Here is a 21,266-nt window from a genome sequence, read left to right on the forward strand (position 1 = left end):
TTGAAAAGGAGTTTAAAGAAAATTATACAAAGTAACATTGGACAGACTTGGAAGTGAAAGCTAAATAATTTGCTTTTGCTATTTTTAAACTCCCTGTTCACCTTGGAACTTCAGGTTTGGATGAAGTTATCCCATGAACTAGAGAGAAACTCCTGACCTGGGAAGTGCTGGCCCCCTTTGCTGTTTGTAATTGTGGGGCCATCTGGGAAGGACAGAGACATCCAGGAACCTCCCTTCCTCCTTCTTACTAACGTAATTCTTACCAGCAGCCTGGGCTGTCAAACCACTGTTTAAAACTGTAGCTTCCAATATTTAATCACACTGAGATAATTCTCCAAAACTTATTTGTTACAGAAAGTGTCAAGACTCAAGACTTTGTTACAGAAAGTGTCAACGTATTATTTTCCAGAGTTAATAACCAGATCCTACGTGTTAGAAAGAAAATTCTAAGAAAGGAGGAAAGGAGAGGGTAACCTTAGCCCCAGTACTTGGCATGTCCCCCCATCCCCGACACTGGAAGGCGAGGCAGATCCAAGAGGACACGCAGGGCCAGGCTGGGCACACATGCGCTGGAGAGAAAGCCTGTCTTCTTACGAAGAATGACCGTACAACTTCCACAAATGCTGACGGGGCATTTCCACGTACTAAGAAGTTGATGGGCAGTTCTTGACTTTCCATTCCGTTTGCTCTGACAGGGCATGCGAGGATTTTATATCTTCATGAAGCTTTAGAATCTCTCACTCATGGGAGTGACTGCTGTTTTCTAGTTACGACTGAACAATCAACTGATTTACAGAGCAGAGAAAGCTCTCGTTTTTTCTCAGACGATCTCATCTCTCTCCATAAAGAAGCTTATGCACATCTAGGGTGTGAGGAAAGGGGTTTACGCCAGGATGGGAAGTACATGCGGGCACCAGTCCCGAGAGCGAGCACAGGGCAGCAGTGCCCCAGCTCTGCCACTCACTGTGTGACCTTGGGCAGGCGACCTCACCGCCTAGTGCCTCAGTTTCCTCTTGGGTAACGTCGAGGTAATAAGAACACTCGTCTCACAGGGATGCTGAGAAGATTAAATGAGCTATCGTGTAAAGCTAATGCAACCTAACAGGCGCTCCATAAATGTACTGAAAACTGGTCAAAATGATCAAAAGCTGAACTTAATCCTCTTTCAAGTGGTAGCATAATAACTGAAACCAACAAAATTGTCCATTGGCAAACATTTTACAAATCTGACCTTTCTTTCTGAGATAGATTATATTAATAGCCATCAGGCTGTGTCTGGTCACTGCTCAGCAGTTTACAAAGGGCCCACGGATAGATTCTGCCATTAACCCTTTTACCTTCCCTGAAAGGTGGGGAAAGACAGGTTTGGCCCTTTCAAATAGGGAGATGAAATGAGACAAAGAGAGGTTTGTCTACTAGGGAGTAAGACCATTATTGTCTTGTTGTTGGTCCTAGCAGGAACTAACTAGGGAATAAAACCAAGACAAAGAGAGGCCAACAGAGGGGGGAGAGGCAAAGCCAGACCTCAGGGCTTCTCATCCAAAGAGCACAGCCTTCAATGTAAGGAATGTGCCTTCAGAGGTCAGCTTTCAAACGGGCCCACCTAAGACTCACTTACCCATCCAGTTCAGCCGTTTCCACGTAGCAGAGGCTGTTGGGTTCAGAGCTGGACAGCAGCAGGATGTCGGCCTGTTTGAAACAAAACACACCAATGACACGGAGACCCCTCCCGACTCAGGCAAAGCCAAGCGCCAGGTCAGATGGGAGGACAAGGAATGAGACACCAGAGCTTGTCCACTTACTGGAACGAAGTCATTTTTTTTCAGACGAATGACATCTCCAACTTGAATCTCTTTCCACTTGGCAATTTTGAATCTGAGTATTAAAAAGAATGATAGTTTAGTGGCTTTTTAAAAGTTACTGGTGAGGGGTGGGTATAGCTCAAGTGGTAGAGGGCATGCTTAGTATACATGACGTTCTGGGTTCAATCCCCAGTACCTCCTCTAAAAATAAATAAATAAACCTAACTACCTCCCCCAACCAAAATAATAATAATAATATATATTTTTTTTAAGTTACTGGCGAGGGCTTTGAAATTATTCTGCCTGGAAGCCACAGATTCTGAGAAAACATGTAAACCACGGGGAAAAGGTTTGCCAAAAGTTCAGCCATTTGACAGTTAAGGGGTCATAGGATCGCGTTCTCCTCTGGACGCAGTGACAATGGCGGTGGTGACTAGAGGTGTCCTTCCCAGTCTACGTCAGTCAAGGATTAATGGCGGCTCCTTCAATGTGTGGGAAGGAGGCACGTGCCACCCCTTGGTTTCTGCTCCTGCCCTGGGCTCCCAGCCCTCCTCCTTCCTTTCCTCAGTTAACCAGCACCTGCTCGCTGCTGGTCCCAGGACAGGGAGGTTTTACTGGCTCCCATCCAGGTGACCTGGAGCCTTCATGGAGCGTTAGAGCCTGCCTCCTCTCTCTTGTTTAATGTATCTTTTCAACAAGTGTGTATCACCTTTGTAGTTAATTTCATAAGGATGTTGATAAAATAAAAAGACCTCTTCCTTTGGTAATAAATTCCATAGGAAACATCCATTTAAATGTCTCAAAAACAACATTTTTTAAAGTTTTAAGATACAGGATAGGCAGAGCGAGGAGATAATGCAGGCTGGCTTTCAGACCACCGCAATAAAGCAAATATTGCAATAAAGCGAGTCACACGAGATATTTAGTTTCCTCGTGCATATTTAAAGTTATGTTTACACTGTACTGTAGCCTGTCAAGTGTGCAACAGCATCATGTCTAAAAAACAATGTCCACGCCTTACTTAAAAATACTTAATTGTTAAAAAACGCTAACCGTCATCTAACCTTCAGTGAGTTGTGATTCTTTTCACAACAATAATATCAAAGATCACTGATCACAGATCACCCTAACAAAAAAATAATATGATGAAGTTTGAAATATTTCAAGAATTACCAACGTGTGACAGAGAGACATGAAATGAGCCAATGCTGTTGAAAACATGGCACCTTGATTGACACAGGGTGCCACAAACCTCAATTTATAAAAAATGCAGTATCTCTGAAGCTCAATAAAGTGAAAGGCAATAAAAAGAGGTCTGCCTGTAGCCTGCTTTAAAGCTTTTCACATAAAGAAAAAATAATGCTAACAGATACTAGGAACCTACCACAACCAACAACATTTTGGAGGCAGAAATCCAATTACTATGCTTGTCCTCCCATTAATTTATGGACAAAACAGACCTGGAGACTTAAAGTATATTTCAAATGTATGTTTATACCCCAGTTTCCCCAATTTTACAAGAATTTAATACACGGTTTTTAATCTCTGGATTTTTTTTTTAACTTGGCTTATCCTTCCCTAAAAGGGATGGTAGTTTACATTTCAGTATTTCTTTTTTTCAATTTAAAAAAAAAATTTCTTATTGAAGTATAGTCAGTTACAATGTGTCAATTTCTGGTGTGCAGCATAATGTTTCAGTCATACATACACATACATATGTGCCTTTTCATCATAGGTTAGTACAAGATGTTGAATATAGTTCCCTGTGCTATACAGAATAATTTTTTTTAATCTATTTTATATATAGAAGTTAGTATTTGTAAATCTCCAACTCCCAATTTATTCCTTCCCACCCCCTTTCCCCCCGGTAACCGTAAGTTTACTATGTCTGTGAGCCTGTTTCTGTTTTGTAGGTAAGTTCATTAATGTTTTCTTTTTTTCTTTTCTTTTTGTGTTTTGTTTTGTTTTGTTTTTAAGAGTCCACACATGAGTGATATCATATGGTATTTTTCTTTCTCTTTCTGGCTTACTCAGTATTTCTAAGATGACAAATTAGCAATTTGCGTGTGGGTCTCAAGTTACAAATCAATTAAGCATCTTCTTGCCACAGCTCCTGGGGGTATTAGAGGCAATTCCATTGGCTTCTTCCACTGTGATGTTCAATTTCCCCTTGGGACGCCCCTGTCGCTCTGCACCACGGATGCCCAAGTCCCCACCCACAAAGGCCTGACCCGACTGCGCAGGCTGCTGGGGCCACAGCCCTGCCGGATAAGCACTCCTAACCCCAATTCAAGGCTACCCAGGCTACTCTTTCCCAGTGCAATTAGCCAGGCTGTGGGCTACACGAATCTCACCACCCTCCAAGAGAGGGATTCCAAGTGACCTGGAAGGTAACCTTTGGAACAGAATCCATTTATTTGTAATGGGAAAAAAAAGCATCTAAACATATTTATAGATTGAAATAGCCTATATTCAAATGAGACACAGTTGAAGCGTGGCTGTAAATTGGGTTATTTTCCTCAGTGTTGACACATAAAAAGTCTCTGAATTGGGCCTTAGTCATCACTTTTAGCATGTGAATTTGTAGCTCTGCCTCGAGGCTCCTGCTCAAAAAGCAACGCATTCCTGGTCCCTGAACCGGCACACGGGTCACCACTGACTACGTTACTTCAACAAACATTTATTGAGCACCTTCTGTGTGTTAGATGCGCTGGTGGACACAAAAACAAACACCACCAGGACAGTCTCCCCGAGAAGCTTAATAGTTCTGGACAGAAGATGAGACTTCAACATAAATAATTCGAATAAAATTCAGATCGTAGTAAGAAAGGCGAAAGCAAAACACTCTAAAAGCACAGCGAAGGAAGCAAGCACGATAGCTGGGCAATCGGGCAGGGTGTCAGGGAATCTGGGCAAAGCCCTGGACAGCATAAGGCTGGGGAGATGAGATACCGTAATTACAGCCCCACATTGAACAAAGGCACGGTACCTGCCATCCTTAATGACTTCACACGTTCTATTGTTGATTTCTTTGTCCATTTTATGGCGAGCCTTTAGAGGAGGGGTGGGAAAGGTTTATCTTAATCATCTCAAAATGTCAAGTATTAATGCCATTTGAAAATACACTTGCAGTGGAGAGGAGGAAACTGCACAAGAAATCCTTACCACATCGTCCACGAGGTCTTTGATGGCCGTGACGCCCAGCACCACGAGAAAGGGCACCAGGGTGGTGTACCACGCCAGGGTCGAGATTTGAGGGATTGTCTGAAAGAGATAAAAGGGTGTCATGTGCACCCATGAAGGCACAACTAATCTCCAGGCAACTGCTGTTTCTAAACTTGCTGATTTTTAAGTCTAATCTCCATCATCACCCAAGTCTGCATCCGGCAGAGAGGACAGGAGAAGGGAACAAAGCATCCAGCTAACCTTTCTTGGGCCTCTCCATCCCTCTCTCCATCCCTCTCTCGCTTCTGGCCTCCTGGAACAGAACTCAGAGGACAGTGGCTCCTGAAATCACCTCATTTTGACCTTAACTGGACACCAAGGAGGCTTTGTAGCATGATACCTAAAAGAAAACTACTCTAAATGTTTTGTGAAAGTCATAATTAACAGGGGTGGGGGACAGTGTTGGGTGCAGACGCGTGGGAAGTAGTCCTTTAATTTTTAGACCATGCATACAGCAAGCTCTACACTGCTGGTTGCTCAGCCAGTGGTCTGAGGGTCCCATGATGGAGGCAAAGATGGCAGTAAGTAGTGGCTGCCTTAGGAAGCTAGTGTTTGGGTGGGGCATCTTTGGGGGGGCACAAGAAGAAAGGGCTTCCTTCATGGTTATCGGTGTTGGTCTAGCCAAGAAAGAGGCTGGCCCTGTAGGAAGCCCTGCATCCATCAAGGTGGTTGTCAAGTTGGAATAAAAGATTGGGAAGCCAGTTTAGTAAAGACCTCTTACAACCATCCTATTGATCACTGGGCCATCAGTGGCAAAAATGACAAGCTTTGGAATCAAACTCCAGGTCCAAGTCCTACCAGCTCTATCACTTAGGGCTACGGGACTTGGAGCAAGTTCCTCTGCCTTCCCAGGCCTCAGTTCTTCTTGGCAAAATGGAAGTTATGATAGTACTTACCTCGCAGAGTGCAAGAATTAAGTAACAGTGCAGAGAAAGAGCTGTCTCAGGCTATTCCCGGTACCCTAATTTGGATGGCTAGACTTTCAGAACCGTGGGAGAGGGGGACCTCCCATCAACCGGGGGACAGTTGGAAGAGAGGAAGGCCATTTTCCGCATTATCGCCCATATGTGGGACTCCCTTTTCCCTGCTGGAAGGAAGTAAGGGACAAGCAGCCCGCTCACCACACAGCAGCACCTTAAAATTGGTGCTGTTTGTCTCGACACAAGCCTGTCTCAAAGGTCCCCCTTCATAAGGAGACCACCCTTTCCAATCAAGTCAGCAGGTCTTATATTCTACTGAACTGAGGGTCCATTTCTCCCTCTCATGCCTTCTCTCCTCTCTAATCCGTGCACCCTCCATCCCCACCAGACACACATGCTGCAATTTTCATAAAACTGTCGGGGGTGAATCCCAGCCGGTGAGACTGCTCTGCAAATCCAACACTTGATATAAAGAACTGATCAAAGCGAGTGGACGTGGTACCCTTTGGAACCTGCACACCAGCTGCTGAAGGTTGATACGCTGAGTGGTAACTGGAGGGGGTCGAGTTCCCTTGACCGTAACATTAGTTCCTAGACAGATAAAATTAATGCCCCCAAGTAAGTGAATTCCTTGCTACCATTAAGGAGGAAAAAAAAAAAACCTGAGGAAAAAAATCCAAGCCTTTCCAGTATAAAACCAGTTCACAAAAATAATTTGACGATGACCAAAATATTAATAAAAAGTAATGATATTTTGGCAGGTCAATAAAACAATAAAGGCCAAGCATTAAAAAGTAGATTTAATTTTAAGGTATACTTTTTTTTATAACAAAGTGAAGATTTTTACTGCACTCACTCCAGGGAAACCAGTTTTAACAGTGACATCAGCATGAAACTGAATTTTTTAAAATACAGAATTAAAATCACATTCCCATTTGCTCCTGTTTCCTGCTCATTTTAACACTTTCGAGCCGGTTCTGTCCATAAGGCATGATCCCTTACGTGCAGAACCCAGATGTCAGTATCAGAAACTTTCAAGATGATTCACAATTTATATGCAACTTAAATAATAACAATCTAAACGTTATCAAGTCACCACAATTCCAAACAGATTTAAGGTATCAAAGGGTATTACCTGTAAGATAAGAAGGATCAGGAAATATAAATTGGCCGCTCTCTTAAACTGCTCAAGCAAATTCAGTGGTAGAAAGGTAAACACATTATATTTGTATGTTTTAATTGCATTATTCTGTTGGAAAAAATAAGAAAGTCATTCTAAACGATGCCACACACTTATCAGAGCATCACAATGTAAATACACCTGCAAAAATCACTGAGTCCTGTGGCCTACAGGGACACAGGGACCTAATTTGCCTCCAAGGTCTCGAAGGCAAATCTGTGACCCAATGCACCCAGCTGTTGGGTTCCTTGACCCCTTAAAGCCTCTTCGAAAATGGGGCAGAGATGGGGAGAAAACGGGAGATGGCAACATGGGTGGCAAAGCTGGAAAAGAAACATTCTTTTACTTAAGAGGGATGGAGGTTACTGGATAAGAAAAAGTAAAACATATTGGCTTGGGGCTCCCCCAAATTATACTCAAGTCCTGACGCTGATCCCTGTGAAGTTCATCTTACTTGGAAATACGGTCTTTGCAGATACTTGGAAATAATTAGAAGTACGGTCTTTGCAGATGTAATCAAGTTACAGTGGCGTCATACTGGATTAAGGTGGGCTCCAACCTAGCAACTGCCATCCCCAGTAGAGGAAACCGAGCACAGACACAGAAACACACAGGGAGGCTGTGTGAAGACAGAGGCGGAGCTCAGAGTGACGCGTCTAGGAGCACCAAGGATTGTCAGCAACCACCAGAAGCCACAGGAGAAGTTTGGAACAGACTCTCCCTCAGGTCTTCCAGAAGGAACCAGCCTTGCTGACACCTTGATTTTAGACTTTTGGCCCCCTGAATTGTAAGGGAATAAATTTCTGTTGCCTTAAACCACCCACTGTGTGCTGCTTTGTCAGAACAGTCCTAGGGAACTAGCAGGCAACATTCAGCCCAGACTCAACCAGTGCCCTTTGTCATATTTAAATGGTAATGAGCGTTTTTCAGGTGAAAATACCTTCAGAGTCTCTAAATCCATCACAGGCAGAGGAGGGGGAGATACGTTACTAAGATTCCTTTCAAATTTTTACTACTGTCAAAAACAAGGCTTCTATGATACTATTATATATTCTTTCATAAAATATTTTAAGAAAGCTTTGTACATACAGAGGGAACATTTCAATCTACATGATTTTGTTTTGTTTTATTTCAAGCCACCCCTCTTCCCCACACACATCCTTAGGGTAGTTAATCTTAATGTGATGAATAAAAATGATACTCCAGAGAAAGAATGATGATTCTCAATGGCCCCAGGCCAGGGTTACCTGGAGGGCAGGTGTCCCTCAAAGTTAGTAAGCATGGCAGCTATTGGGAAAAGTTGGCTTTTAATAAAGTCAATTTTAGGAAGTTAAAATCAACTTACCGCGTATTTGCTCTCCTTAATACAAAAGAACTTTGTGTTCATAAAATGAGGTTGCTCGTGGAAGCTTCGATCATTTGCTTTGACTTGCCACGTACAATCTTTAAAAAAGAAAGAGAAAAAAGTCCATCAAGTGGAAAATCAGCATATTTCCATGGGCTGAGCTGTACCCTTCCTAGATGCACATGTTGAACTTTTAGCCCTCACCCACACCACAAAATATGACCTTATTTGGAAATAGTCACTGCAGATGTAACTGAGTTAAAGTAGGGACATTAGAGTGGACCCTAATCCAACATGACTGTTGTCCTTATAAAAAAGATAAAGTGGGACAGAGAAAGACCCAAAGAGGGGAGACAGCGTGAAGTCACCCAGAAAAGATGGCCCCCCACAAGCCAAGGGGAGAGCCCTGAAACAGATCCTGCCACCACAGCCCTCAGAAGGAACCACACCGCCACACTTTGATCTCAGACTTCTAGCCTCCAGAATTGTGAGATAAGAAATTTCTGCCATTTAAGCCACCCGGGTTGCCCGTACTTTGTTAAGGCGGCCCCAACAAACTAATGAAAGTGTAACTTGACCAACTATTCACAGAACGTTAGGATTCTAAAGGCATAATCCTCATGTAAGCCCGAACAAAAGCCCCAAAGCTCCAGAAAGTCACAGTTAAATTAAGTTAAATGATTTCTTCAAATGATTTGGTTTGTGAAATTTATACCCCATTAAATACTGAGTGAATGAATAAATCAAAGAAAAAGGCCATCACTGACTAATTCAACACTTTTGAATCCTGACCGTGGATCAGTGTCGTGCACTGCTTTAGCCTGATGGCCAGTATCTGTCGTGTTTCTAAGTTCATTCTGTGTACTGAATGTCACGTCCACCACTCAATCACCATGTCTAAGTTCCAGGAAACTTCAAGAAGTCCACAGCTTCTCTGTTGGTAGGGGGAACAATTCTCACCCAATAGACGTCTCAGAAAACCTCCTCTGACATGCTGGAAGTAACCTCCAAGGACATACTTGCCGACCTTCTGAATGAACAGGAAGGTGAAGTTCACAATCAGTGAGATACCATTTATCTCTGGCCTTATTCCTTTCTATCTCAATGGTGGAGCCCAGTCATCAAATGGAAATTTCGGGCAAAGGGATCTTCCAACCTAGAGATGACTAACCTAGCAGTCAGGCTACAGTTGCAGGAAAAGAAATTTCCACCCACCTGTTCTGCCTGTGCCCATGTACTCCGGACTTCTACTGTCCCGTGATGTATAGCTCTAAAGCAAACATTTGTTCAGTGCGTACTAGGTACCAGGCATCATGCCAAGCAGTAAACATCTCAGCTTTGTAGCTGAGGAAATGGAAGCACAGAAAGGATTCAGGGGGAGAATCAGAATTTAAAGTCTGGCAGTCTGACCTCCACGTCCATCCTCTCCTTCCCTGCTGTACTGATTGCGCCTTCTTTTGTGATTTATGTTACAAACCACCATGAGAACCACCTTCTTGGTGAGCAGACTTGGGAGGGTCACTTAATGAGTACAGAGTCAACCTTTCCACTGTTACCCAATATCAGGCTGTTTCCTCTCTGAACAGGAAGGCATAAGCCGTCACCGCTGTGAAAGCTCAAGACAGGGATGTTATAACTTACGGGGAAAAATTCAGGAAGCACCTTTTTGGCATAAGGGGCCAAACTGACTTGTGTGTTCGAACATGCACGGGGGGTGGACTTCCCTTGTGTGACACATGTGCGAGTGGGTGGACCCGGTTTTGATGAGCTCCTCCCTTGGCTACAAACTGGTAAAGAAGGGGAATCAACTAGTGAGATGCTGGTTTGAGGGATGGGAATATATTAAAGAACAGTTACAAGTAAAGAATTAGGAAGTTATCAATCTTATGTTATAATTATAAAAATTAAAATTACTGTAAGAAAAATCATATTTGTATTTTTTGTGGGATTTTTGTGGTTTTATTTGGAGAGGGGTTACTTATTTATTTTTAGAGGAGGTACTGGGGATTGAACCCAGGACCCTGTGCATGCTAAACATGTGCTCTACCACTTGAGCTACACCCTCCCAAATGTATGCTTTCTTAAAAAAAATTTTTGTAGGGGAGGTAATTAGGTTTTTTTTTTTTTTAAGAGGAGTGAACTCTTGATTATAGACACAACTGCAACCAAAAAGCTGCATTGGTTGGTACAAGTTGCAGCAAACCAGCAGAGGTAAAAGATCAAAAGTTTAGCATCCAAAAGGGAAAAAAAAAAAACCAAACAACCCAAGAGAGAAATGACAAAGGACAAACAGATCGTTCATAAGAAAGGAAATTCAATGGCTTTTAAATATGTGAAAAGATACTCAAGTTCATCCAAAAAGAAGTACCAGTTTTTATCCTATAATGGCAAAAGAAACAGGCCCTCTTAGGTGGTCTCTGTGGAGATCAATTTGGCCATAATCTATTCAACTAACACAAACACACGTGCTGAGCGAGCCTGTATATGCTCATGGACGGAGAAGTAACATACCTCAGGGCTATTGAGAAATAGCATATCTCAGAGCTATTCAGAAAGATCGAGAACAACCCAAATGCCACCAGGAACAGCTGGTTAAACATCCACACAGTGAAAGTCTATGAACTCTACAAAAAAGGAGGTAGCCTTACATGTACTGATAGGGAAGATCTTCAAATTATACTAAGTGAGAAAAGCCATCAACCACATGACGCTCAGAATGAATGCAGAACAGGAAGGCATCCGTGCACACACACTTGCACAGGTGTGTTTATTTGTATGTGCATCTCTGGGTATATAAAGGCTCATGTTTGTAAGTATTCTTTGCACATACAAGTCTGTGTATATCTCTGGAAGGACATATAAGAAACTGTAACACCAGTTTCTTTCTGGGAAAGGAAACTGCACGGCTGAGAGGCAGAAGAGGAAGGGAGGGACACTTCATTTTCATTCTGTCCCTTTATCATTAACTATATTCGCATGTATTACCTATGGGAAAAACACATTTGCAATTCAATTCCTTCCCTCTATAGGCTTACATATAAATCAAATACGTAAGTTGCTTGATTTTTTTACATCATTATACCATTATGTTAAATATTTTAAAGAACATTACTCTAGGGACAGTGGGAGGGTGTGTGGGAATAAACAAAGAGGAAAATACAGGAAAAGATGGAAATCTGTGCAGCCGGGGGAAAAAAACCACATCTACTTTCAACAATGAGTAGATCTTAAAAATATCTTTGAGTAGAGTCAGACACACACAAAAACACACTGAATCCTATTCCAAGTCACGCCAAGTCATACCATGCACACAGACAGTTTGAAAACATGCAAAACTAAACTACACTGTTTGGGGATGTATACTTAGGGGGCAAAGCTATAAAGAAAATCAAAAGAGTTATTACAATAAAAACAAGGATGGAAGAGGGAGGAAGGGAGAGAGGGTGGGTAGGATGGACTCGAGTTGGGGCTGGACCTGTATGGTGGTACTTACATATGTGCTCACTTAATAATTATCTGTTAAACTATGTCTTTGTGTTCTGTGCACTTTTCAGTACTTTAAAATATAGGAAAAGAAGCAGATAAAAAAGGAGGCAAGAGTAAACCAAGAAGAAAAGGTAACAGACAGGAACTAGCCCAGGATACTGACAATGACAAGAACTCAGCACAGGTGAATGAGAGAAGCAATGATCCAACAGGGAGCCAAGCCACGTTCTCCTGGGGCTCTGGTTCTACGTGACCCAGTGGGAGCCAAACTGGAGGTGGTAGGACGCTGGTATTAAGAAAAGTGCGTCTTGTCTACTCCCAGCCCTGCTGCCAGGAGAGGCTCTGCCTCTCCTGGGTCACAAATACCTATGGGTCACTGAGCTGTGGATGTGCTGGGTCCTTCTATTCTAACCTGGGCCCAGAACCATCATCAGACAACAAGGGGGAGAACAGAAGGTGAGATTTAACAAATCATGAAATCAACCCTGCCCAGCCAAGTGAGGAAAGTTCCTCCTCCTTGCGCCCTGGATTCTGGTCTTCCTAGATTAGGCTCAACCTCTGTGTGCGCTCATAGTCTCCAGGAAATACAGACGGAGAAAATACAGGTCAGATGTACGAATGATATTATTTGTAGCAGTGGTTCTCAAAGTAAGGTTTCCAGACCTGCAGCATCACCTAAGAACTTGCTAAGAAATTCCAATTCTCTGTAAACTGGTGCAGCCACTATGCAAAACAGTATGGAGGTTCCTTAAAAAAACTAAGAATAGAGCTGCCATATGATCCAGCAATCCCACTCCTGGGCATGTATCTGGAGAAAACTCTAATTCAAAAATATGCATGTATTCCAATGTTCACAACAGCACTATTCACAACAGCCAAGGCATGGAAGCAACCTAAATGCCCATTGACAGATGAATGGATAAAGATGTGGTGTATATAGATGAGTGTGTGTGTGTATACTCAGCCATAAAAAAGAATGAAATAATGCTATCTGCAGCAACATGTATGGACCTAGAGATGATCACATTAAGTCATAGAAAAACAAATATATGATATCACTTATATGTGGAATCTAAAAAAAGATACAAATGAACTTATTTATAAGCCAGAAATAGATTCACAGACATAGAAAACAAACTATGGTTACCAAAGGGGAAAGGGGAAGAGGGATAAATTAGGAGTTTGAGATTAACAGATACACACTACTATATATAAAATAGATAAACAACAAGGACCTACTGTATAGCACATGGAACTGTATTCAATATTTTATAATAACCTATAATAGAAAAGAATCTGAAAAAGAACATATATGTGTAAAACTGAATCATTTTGCTGTACACCTAAAACTAACACAGTATTGCATCATAATCACACAGGGAACCAATCCAACAATATATCTTGTCATTGAAGCAACAGACCATAGGGTTTTAGCAAGGCAGGACTTTAGGCTTTTAACTGTCTTTTTAAACAAATGGTCCTCTCCCTCATTGAGAGTCTTTATTCTCTTGGTGCTTTCCAAACTTGAATGTGTATAGTAACCACCTGGGGTCTTGTTAAAAGATTCTGATTGGCTGGTCTGAGACAAGCCCAAGGTTCTGCATTTAATCAGCATCCCGGTGAGGCTAACTGGTAGACCTAGCTCAACAAAGAGGTGCACTAGGGCAGGAGATGGACTCTTTTAAAATGTGAGGTCAAACCTGGTGGAACTCTCCCCTTGCCTTACTCAAGACCTCCTCTATTGGTGTCTCCAGAGGCTAGGTTCAGGCACCTATGGAGTTTTAAAAGCTCCCTGTGTGATTCTGATGCACCAGCAGGACTGAAACCCCTCAGTGAGTGTCTTCCCAAGGTGATTTCTATCATTAAAAGCCGACTTTAGAGACTCAGGTTCCAAATCGGCACCAGGAAAACAACAGGTGAGTTGGGTCTCCATGAACAAGAGCTTCTCACTCACGGTTTGGCCATAAATGACATTACTCAAAAGCAAGTTCTATAGAATGAGATGCAGTCTTACCACCTGCTCCGCCAGGAACAAATCACTCAGCCAGGAACACCCCCCACACCCTCTACTTTATGAGCCACCAGTTACTGGCGTCCTTAAGGCTGCCGTGCTGGAGGGAAGTTTATGGCTGATTAGAGGAAGAAAATAAATAGCCAGAGTAGAATCTCCACATGGGGTACGTGTCAAAAATTCAAAGTGCATCTAATTAAGTGGAAAACATAGCTCCTCAGCATGTTTCATGGATTTCCTAGGATTTACATATTTTAATGGGCTAGCCTAATCTGTTTTTTTGATTCCAAGTAAAAATTCGGAGATGCTCTAAAAATCAGCACCCTTAATTCTGTATTTTATCTTCAGATACCCTTTCGCCAGGGGTACAGCTGCCCTTGTTTTGTTGATGCCACATCCAGTCTGAATTCATGCCAAGAGAGATGCTCCTTCTCTATGTCCTGGGGCTCATGCGATGATGTCTTTAAACCGTAATGACTAAACATTCCCCCTTAAATACTGTCAACCAATGATCATTTCACCCCTGAACAGAATTTTGAATAAAATTCTGAGTTGGAGGAGTCTTTCAAACAAATGCAGTTCTATATTTTCAAGCACAGAGAGCCACCCAACCCCACTAAAAAGAAAGGTCTTTGGGGACGGGGTTTTCATGGACAGAGAGATGTATGTGCCTCGCTTGCCAGCTGTTCACAGACACGTGCTTCAGAGGCACCTAGAAGTGGCTCTGCTTGTGGTTTAGCACTGCCCACACAATCCTGTGCCCAGTATTATTTGGCTTTCAACAACAACAACAAAAAAGAGATAAACGACCTTGAAGCCTCTGTCTGAATCATCACCAATTTCAAAGTTGTAGAATCAGAATTATTCAACTTCACGGACACTAGGCACACGTCTTTGCTAACTTCATAAGCACAAGAAGGCACGCAAATGGGGCGAGTGTGTGCCCTGGAGTCCAGATGCTGTGGGAGGGGGTGCCTGTGTGCTTAACGGAGGGGGGGGGGGCAGGCACTCACTGGACAGCCTGCTCTCCTGAAACTGAACTCCTCTCTCCCTAAGAATATGCCTACTGCAGGCTGGGAACTAAAGCTCAGCGCTCTGACCTTCTGCTTAATTTAAAATTCTGACACTTCCCAGGGACAATGCTGCATCACTCTTGGTCATTTCTTACGACTTCATCCTTTATTTCTCACCTCCAGCTAGCCAGCAACACAAGTAGAATTCCCACAAATATCCCAAACTGGTCAAGTTCAAAACAACCCTCTTTCTGACCTGCAAGGGGCTCCCCCAACCATTGCTTATCCCCAAAACAGCTGTTATCCACTGGGGCAGAAAGCACCTTCCAAAGGCCACTGCAACAGTATCTCCCATCCTGCAATGTGACCTTCCTTATTACTCCCCTATCAAGAAGAGGTGTCTAATTTCCTTCCCCTTGACTCTAGGCTGGCCTCATGACTCTTTTGTAACCAAGACAAGGTGGCACAAATGATGCTGTGTGAATTTTGTGATCGGCTTCTGCTTTGATCTCTTGGGCCACTAGTTCTCCAGATAGTCCCTTTAGGACACTCCCCTTGCAGGCCAGCATCATGCCAGGAGAAGCCCAGCCACACACAGGTGCTCCCGTTAGAAGACCCAGGTGAGCCTTTCAGTTACCCAGCTCAGGTACCAGACACAGAAGAACTTCCAGATGCTTCCAGGCCCTAGTGCTTCAAGTCACCTCAGTTGTTCATCTTTGTAGCTAAAGGTCCAGAGCAGAAACAAGCCATCTCCGCTGTATCCTTTCTGATCCCTAACACACAGAATCTGTGAACACCATGAAATGGTCATTTTATGCCAGTAAGATGAGAGTATGTCTTTTTTACACAGCCATAGATAACTAGAACATACACTGGGGGGCCTATGCCAGAAATCACTCCTCAGGCCCCCTTTTCCCCTGGCCCTCACCTCTGATAGGAATTGTGAATGTCACATCCTTAACATATGCCGTGATCTGCTCCCTTCCTTTCATCCTGCCCATCCAGCTCTCCAACCAGTCACTGTACTGAGAGTTGGGGATGGAAGCCTCTGTTAAAAAGACTGATGCTGCAGGGGTCCAGAACAATCTGAATACCCAAAGGGAAATGGAAGGGTCAAGAAGAAGATCCGATGCTGGAAGGATGAGAGAGGAAATGATGGTTGGGGGCAGACTCTTTGGGTTTGATGTGAAAGACATTCCAGGAGGAACTGGTGCCGGGGCTGTGATAACAGCTAATATTTATTAAGTATTTACTATAGGCCTGAAACTATTTTAATTCCTTTACATTTCCTTTTTTTTTAATTTTATTTTATTGTTGGTGGTTTTTTGTTTGCTTTGGGGGGTAATAAATAAATGAATAAATAAGCCTAATTATTATTTTTTAATGGAGGTACTGGGGCTTGAACCAAGGACCTCATGCATGCTAAGCACAGCACTCTTCCACTGAGCTATACCCTTCTCCCCTACATTTATTTTCTGATTGAATCTTCACGACCACCCAGTGAAGTCGGTACTCATATTATGTCCATGTTACAGATGGGGACACTGAGGCACAGAGAGAGGAAGTCCTTTCCTCAAGGTCACACAGCTAGGAAGTGGTGAAGCCAAGGCTGAAATCTACACACGTTGTGTGCAGGGTCCTCGCTTTTCGCGTGACTCACACTGTCCCAGAGTCACGTACGGAGATGGGGAGCGTGAACAGATGGAAGGCGATTAGCCCACCAAAGGGAGGCCAGTAGGCAGAGAACAAAGGACGACCGGGAATGTGAACATTGCAAGAGTGGGAGGAAGAGTAGCCAGAAGGAAGGAGAAACAGGAGGAGGGTTGGGACAAGAGGGTGTCATTACCGGCCAAGGAAGTCAGTGTTTCCTGAAGGAGAGGCTATTTTAAAAAAAGGTCAGGCATTTCAGAGAAAACAGAGTTTGGAAGAAGATGGCTGGCAAAAAGCTCACTGGGCTTGGCATGGGGGTTCCTGGTGATCTTTCAGAAAGCGTTCCGCACAGGGAGTGAGGCAGCCTGCAGAGGGGAAGGACCCATGGGAACAGGGGATGTGGTGGCAGAGAAATGAGTTTTCAGAAGCTTGAGCGTGAGAGCAGGAGACAGGACACCAGCCCGAGGCAGAAAGCAGGATTCAGGTAAGAATTTGCTGTAGGACAGGTGAGCTGCGGGTGTATCTGTAAGCCAGCCAGTGTGGGAAGAGGAGGGAGGTCACTGATAAGGCAACGTTGCCAAGGAGGCAGCAGACAGCTGTCTCATCCCATCCCCAGGCTCAGAAGAGCAAGCCAGTGTGCACGCACCAACTTATTCCCAAGAACTTCACCTCTAAGCTGCTCCCTGATTGGCACAGAATTACCTAAGGAGCTGACCTGGGGACACCCGGATGGTGAAGCGGCAAGCTAAACAAGCCAGCCGACCAAAAAACACCAACAGTCAAGGAATTCTAGAGTCAATGAATTTTAAGAACCTGTGGCTGAGTAAAATTAAACTGGTTTCTTTAAAGTCAAAACTTCTCAAATCCTTTTCTGCTAATGGATCCTCAAACTCCAAGAAGAGGATAAAAAATTCTGAGTTTTGGGTCCCAGGGGCCACAGAATCTGGGTGTCTCGGAATATCCAGCAGGACTAGTGTTTCCCAGAACACACTCCGGGATAGACTATTCATGTGTGTCCATCAGGAAATGAGAATATTCATCCCACAGCATGAAAAACAAGCCCACTGTGCTGGCCAGTCCTTGGTCAACGTAAACCGAGGGTAAAGTTGCTCTAGTGAAAGCTGTGGGCTTCTCTCTTCCCTCGTGGCACATTCTAAAAGCATGTTTACACTTCTTCTCGACTCACACGGCACACAACCAAAGTCCTTCCACTAAAAAGCGCTTATGATGGTGTCTCGACACTCGCTCAACACCAAAGCTCAGTGGGGCTCAGGCTTCGTTAAAGAAAGAAAACCAACCTCCTGCACGAAGATACAGTTCGAAAAATGAACATGGTTCCTGCACTTGTAGACACTGCTCTGCTGAAACAGGCCTGGGCCCCTGGTGTCACTCAACTGGATGGTGCTTCACAGAGAGTGTGACTCACGCTCCAGTGTGCTACAGAAGTGAATTCTTTGAGGAAAATGGTCCTTCGTGTAAAATGTCAAGACAGACAGATGAGAATTGAAAAGGAAAGTTAAGAGTGACACTAACCTCCACTGGGAAAATGCCCAGCTGAGAAGATGGGGGAAAAGTTAAGAGAAGGGGAAAGAGGGAGTCAGAGCAAGAAGGGAAGGAGGGGGAGGGGAGGGGAGGGGAGGAGAGGAAACATGGTGACTGTGGGGGGCTCAGGGCAGAAGTGGGAACAAAAGGAGAGAGGTCGAGCACTTACTGCATGTCCTCTGCGTGTCTGGGAAGGGCACAGAGAAATGTTAGAATAATAACATTTTTTAAAGTCACAGGAAAAGTCATTTGACAGGGATTTTTGAGAACCCCCAAATTCCCCTAGAAATAGAAGCCACCATTGGAAAAGATTATGAAAAGCCAAGATCAAGTCTGAGCTCCCTCAGTGCCTTTGTTCTGGGGGCAGAAATCTACAAGAAATATGATCTCTGAACCAAAGGATCAGGAAAGAGCCTGAATGTGAAGGCAGAGCTGGAAAAAAACAGAGGTGGCAGTTTCCATCCATGAAGGGCTTCTCTGACATTTCTTCAGGCCCCCAGTCCCTTTGCCATATCCTGGACCACACGTCTGAGAGCGTGGCAGCAAGCACCAACAGCAAAACTCACCCCTTTCCCCATTGAGGCAATTCCCTGCCAGCTCATCAGATATCCACATATGGTAGAGATTCCAAGATCGTGATAGGAAACTTAGAAGCCCAGAGGGAGAAGGAATGAGGAAGAAACACATTATTTACTATTTGGGCGATCAACTAGAACTCCCATGCTAACTTGTCAGGCTACTTCAGCTTTATCCCCGTATCCCCACATCCAGTCTGGACCTGTTATGACAGAGGCCACATTCCTTTTCAGATTGGCAGTGATTCCGCTTTAACTTAGCTCACTTATCGTGATTTTAGTGCCTTCTGCTTCAAGGCAGAAAGCACTTAAGCTGAATACTCAATCACTTAAAATTACAGCCAGAGATCCACAGGAAGGTCTGATAATCCTAAATGTTTGATACAGAAAGCTGAGGATGGGCAAACGATATACGTGAGTTGATATATATCATTTGTCCCGGTTTTGGAGTCCGCTGTGGGAGGGGCCCTGGTGGACGTGTGCACATCCCCGTATCGAGACCTCTGCACACAGAAGAGAGGACAGACACCACCTGGCCAGAGCAGGAAGGATCATTACATAAGGGAGATTTCATGCTTTTATGCTTTGTCCCTTTTTCTACAACTGAAACCTGTTTGTGGGGGTGGGGAACCAGCTTAACAGGCAGCAGAACCCTGGAAGGACAGACAGGAGGGAAACAGACTTCTGGGAGATCTGGAAGGGCAGACCGGCTGTGATGGAAGACTATGGGGAAATTAGATAAAACCAGAGGTTATTCTGATTGAGGCTGAGGAGAGGTACATCTAGAGAGTCAGAAACAGAAGAGTTTCATGCAGATTTCTGTGACAGGGAAACTAAAGTTATTTAGCTGGAATTCAAGGCACCAGGGAGGAAAACACTTTCAACCTGAACTCTGGTCAAATCTGGGGTCTAAAGTGAAAAGGATCAGCTTCCTCATGGAGCAGAGGAGCGAGAAGAAAAGACCACAGGTGTTTTTCAGGGAAGGAGAACCAGCGGGGAGTGAAACAGAAAAGCCATGGGGGAAAAAAGCATGATCATAAAAGTAAGCTACGTTCTGTCCCCTAAATGATGAACTGTCTACAGCCACTTTCAAGAAACGTCAGTAATGTTGCAACAGAGACCATATGACCCATGAAGCCTAAAATATTTACTACCTGGCCCCTAATGGAAAGTTTGCCAATCCCTCGTCTAGACCTGGCCTTGAAGCTGCCCTGATTCTGGCAAGAAGCAGTTCGCTACATCACAGAGCCCTCATGGCAAGCGGAGACCTATAAAAATTTTTTTTACTAGAGAGTCAAAACCATTTTCTATTCACAAATGACTGAACAAAAAGTATGGTAACACCAAGGTTCCTAGATGTGGTAACAAGCAAATCCTTCCACATACAGCTCTCTTCGAAAATACAGACACAAAGCAAGACCTTCTATTTGCTCTGCAGAACTTGTCAGATATGGTCGACCAGCCCTACCACACTGAGGACAATGCGTACTTGCCCAAGCCCACCAACCTGCATCCTAAGAGAAGAGAAGGAAGATGCCTCCTGGGCCATCTGTCCTTTGCACCTGCTGCCACTGCCCATGTGAGGACACACAAGTACCTAATCTCCAAGTTACCTTTTTTGAATGGCTCCTGGATTTCCTCCGCTTCTCTGTTAACTCGATTCTGTTCTGGTTCCACCGCAGGCTCCTGGTCTTCAAGATCATCTTCTGTTTCATCGTCGCTGTAAGGAACCACTTCGTCATTAGGCTGAGAATCCTCCTCGAATGTCGTTTCTGACTCTCTTTCTGTATTCATTCTGCTGGCCAACTGGAACTACCTGGTTGAAAAGAAAGGGAAACCAGAGTGAATTATGACTCATGTCCAGTGTTTCATTGAATCCTGCCTGCTTTCGGTTACAGCACTTTGAACAGAACATCATCTTACTCACACGTAAATATGTCTGAATGATGATGCCAAAGTTCCAGTTATGTAAATAAGAACACAGCCATTCATTATTGATTAAATGCTTGAGGGTGAATGAATAACAATGATAAAGTAGCTGGCAAACATTTTCTTTTTAAGAGTATACAAGCTTTAAGGTTGTATTTCAAATTGTGGGTCTCTACCCAGTGAGATAAATGGAAGTGATTCACAACCAACATTAAAATAAAACAGATTATAAAACATCAGAGTACAGCACACACAGTAAGAGTTGCAACTGTTTGGTGAAACAGTTTTACAAAACTGACAACTGACTTGTATTTGTATTGTGAGCCTTAAAGGAGTTGAGTTTCTCAATGTGGATTGCTGGCAAAGTTTAAAAACCACTGTCCTAAGATATCTAGTTTCTGCTAATGCTGATATTCTGAGCTTTTACTCTGTGATACATTTTATTTATTTGTTTGTTTGTTTGTTTATTAATGGAGATACTGGGGATTGAACCCAGGACCTCGTGCATGCTAAGCATGAGCTATACCCATCCCGCTCTGTGACACATTTCAAATACAAGCTTAGGTCCTCAAATTTTACTAATGATTT

General features: G+C 43.6%; 1 protein-coding gene across 2 annotated transcripts in view; it reads right to left on the reverse strand.

The window, feature by feature from the left end:
• Positions 1–21,266, reverse strand: part of ATP8B1 (ATPase phospholipid transporting 8B1) — a 102,301-nt gene that overhangs the window by 32,237 nt on the left and 48,798 nt on the right. For both annotated transcript variants that reach the window (XM_031441843.2, XM_064480365.1), the window contains exons 2-8: positions 20,363–20,565; positions 8,473–8,570; positions 7,083–7,196; positions 4,968–5,066; positions 4,792–4,853; positions 1,803–1,875; positions 1,619–1,689 (exon numbers count right to left, since the gene is read on the reverse strand). In XM_031441843.2, coding sequence (XP_031297703.1) covers positions 1,619–1,689; positions 1,803–1,875; positions 4,792–4,853; positions 4,968–5,066; positions 7,083–7,196; positions 8,473–8,570; positions 20,363–20,543 — 698 coding nt within the window. In that variant the 5' untranslated portion in view covers positions 20,544–20,565. The remainder of the gene's footprint in view (positions 1–1,618; positions 1,690–1,802; positions 1,876–4,791; positions 4,854–4,967; positions 5,067–7,082; positions 7,197–8,472; positions 8,571–20,362; positions 20,566–21,266) is intronic.

Source organism: Camelus dromedarius, chromosome 28 (assembly GCF_036321535.1).
Source record: "Camelus dromedarius isolate mCamDro1 chromosome 28, mCamDro1.pat, whole genome shotgun sequence".
Lineage (NCBI taxonomy): Eukaryota > Metazoa > Chordata > Mammalia > Artiodactyla > Camelidae > Camelus > Camelus dromedarius.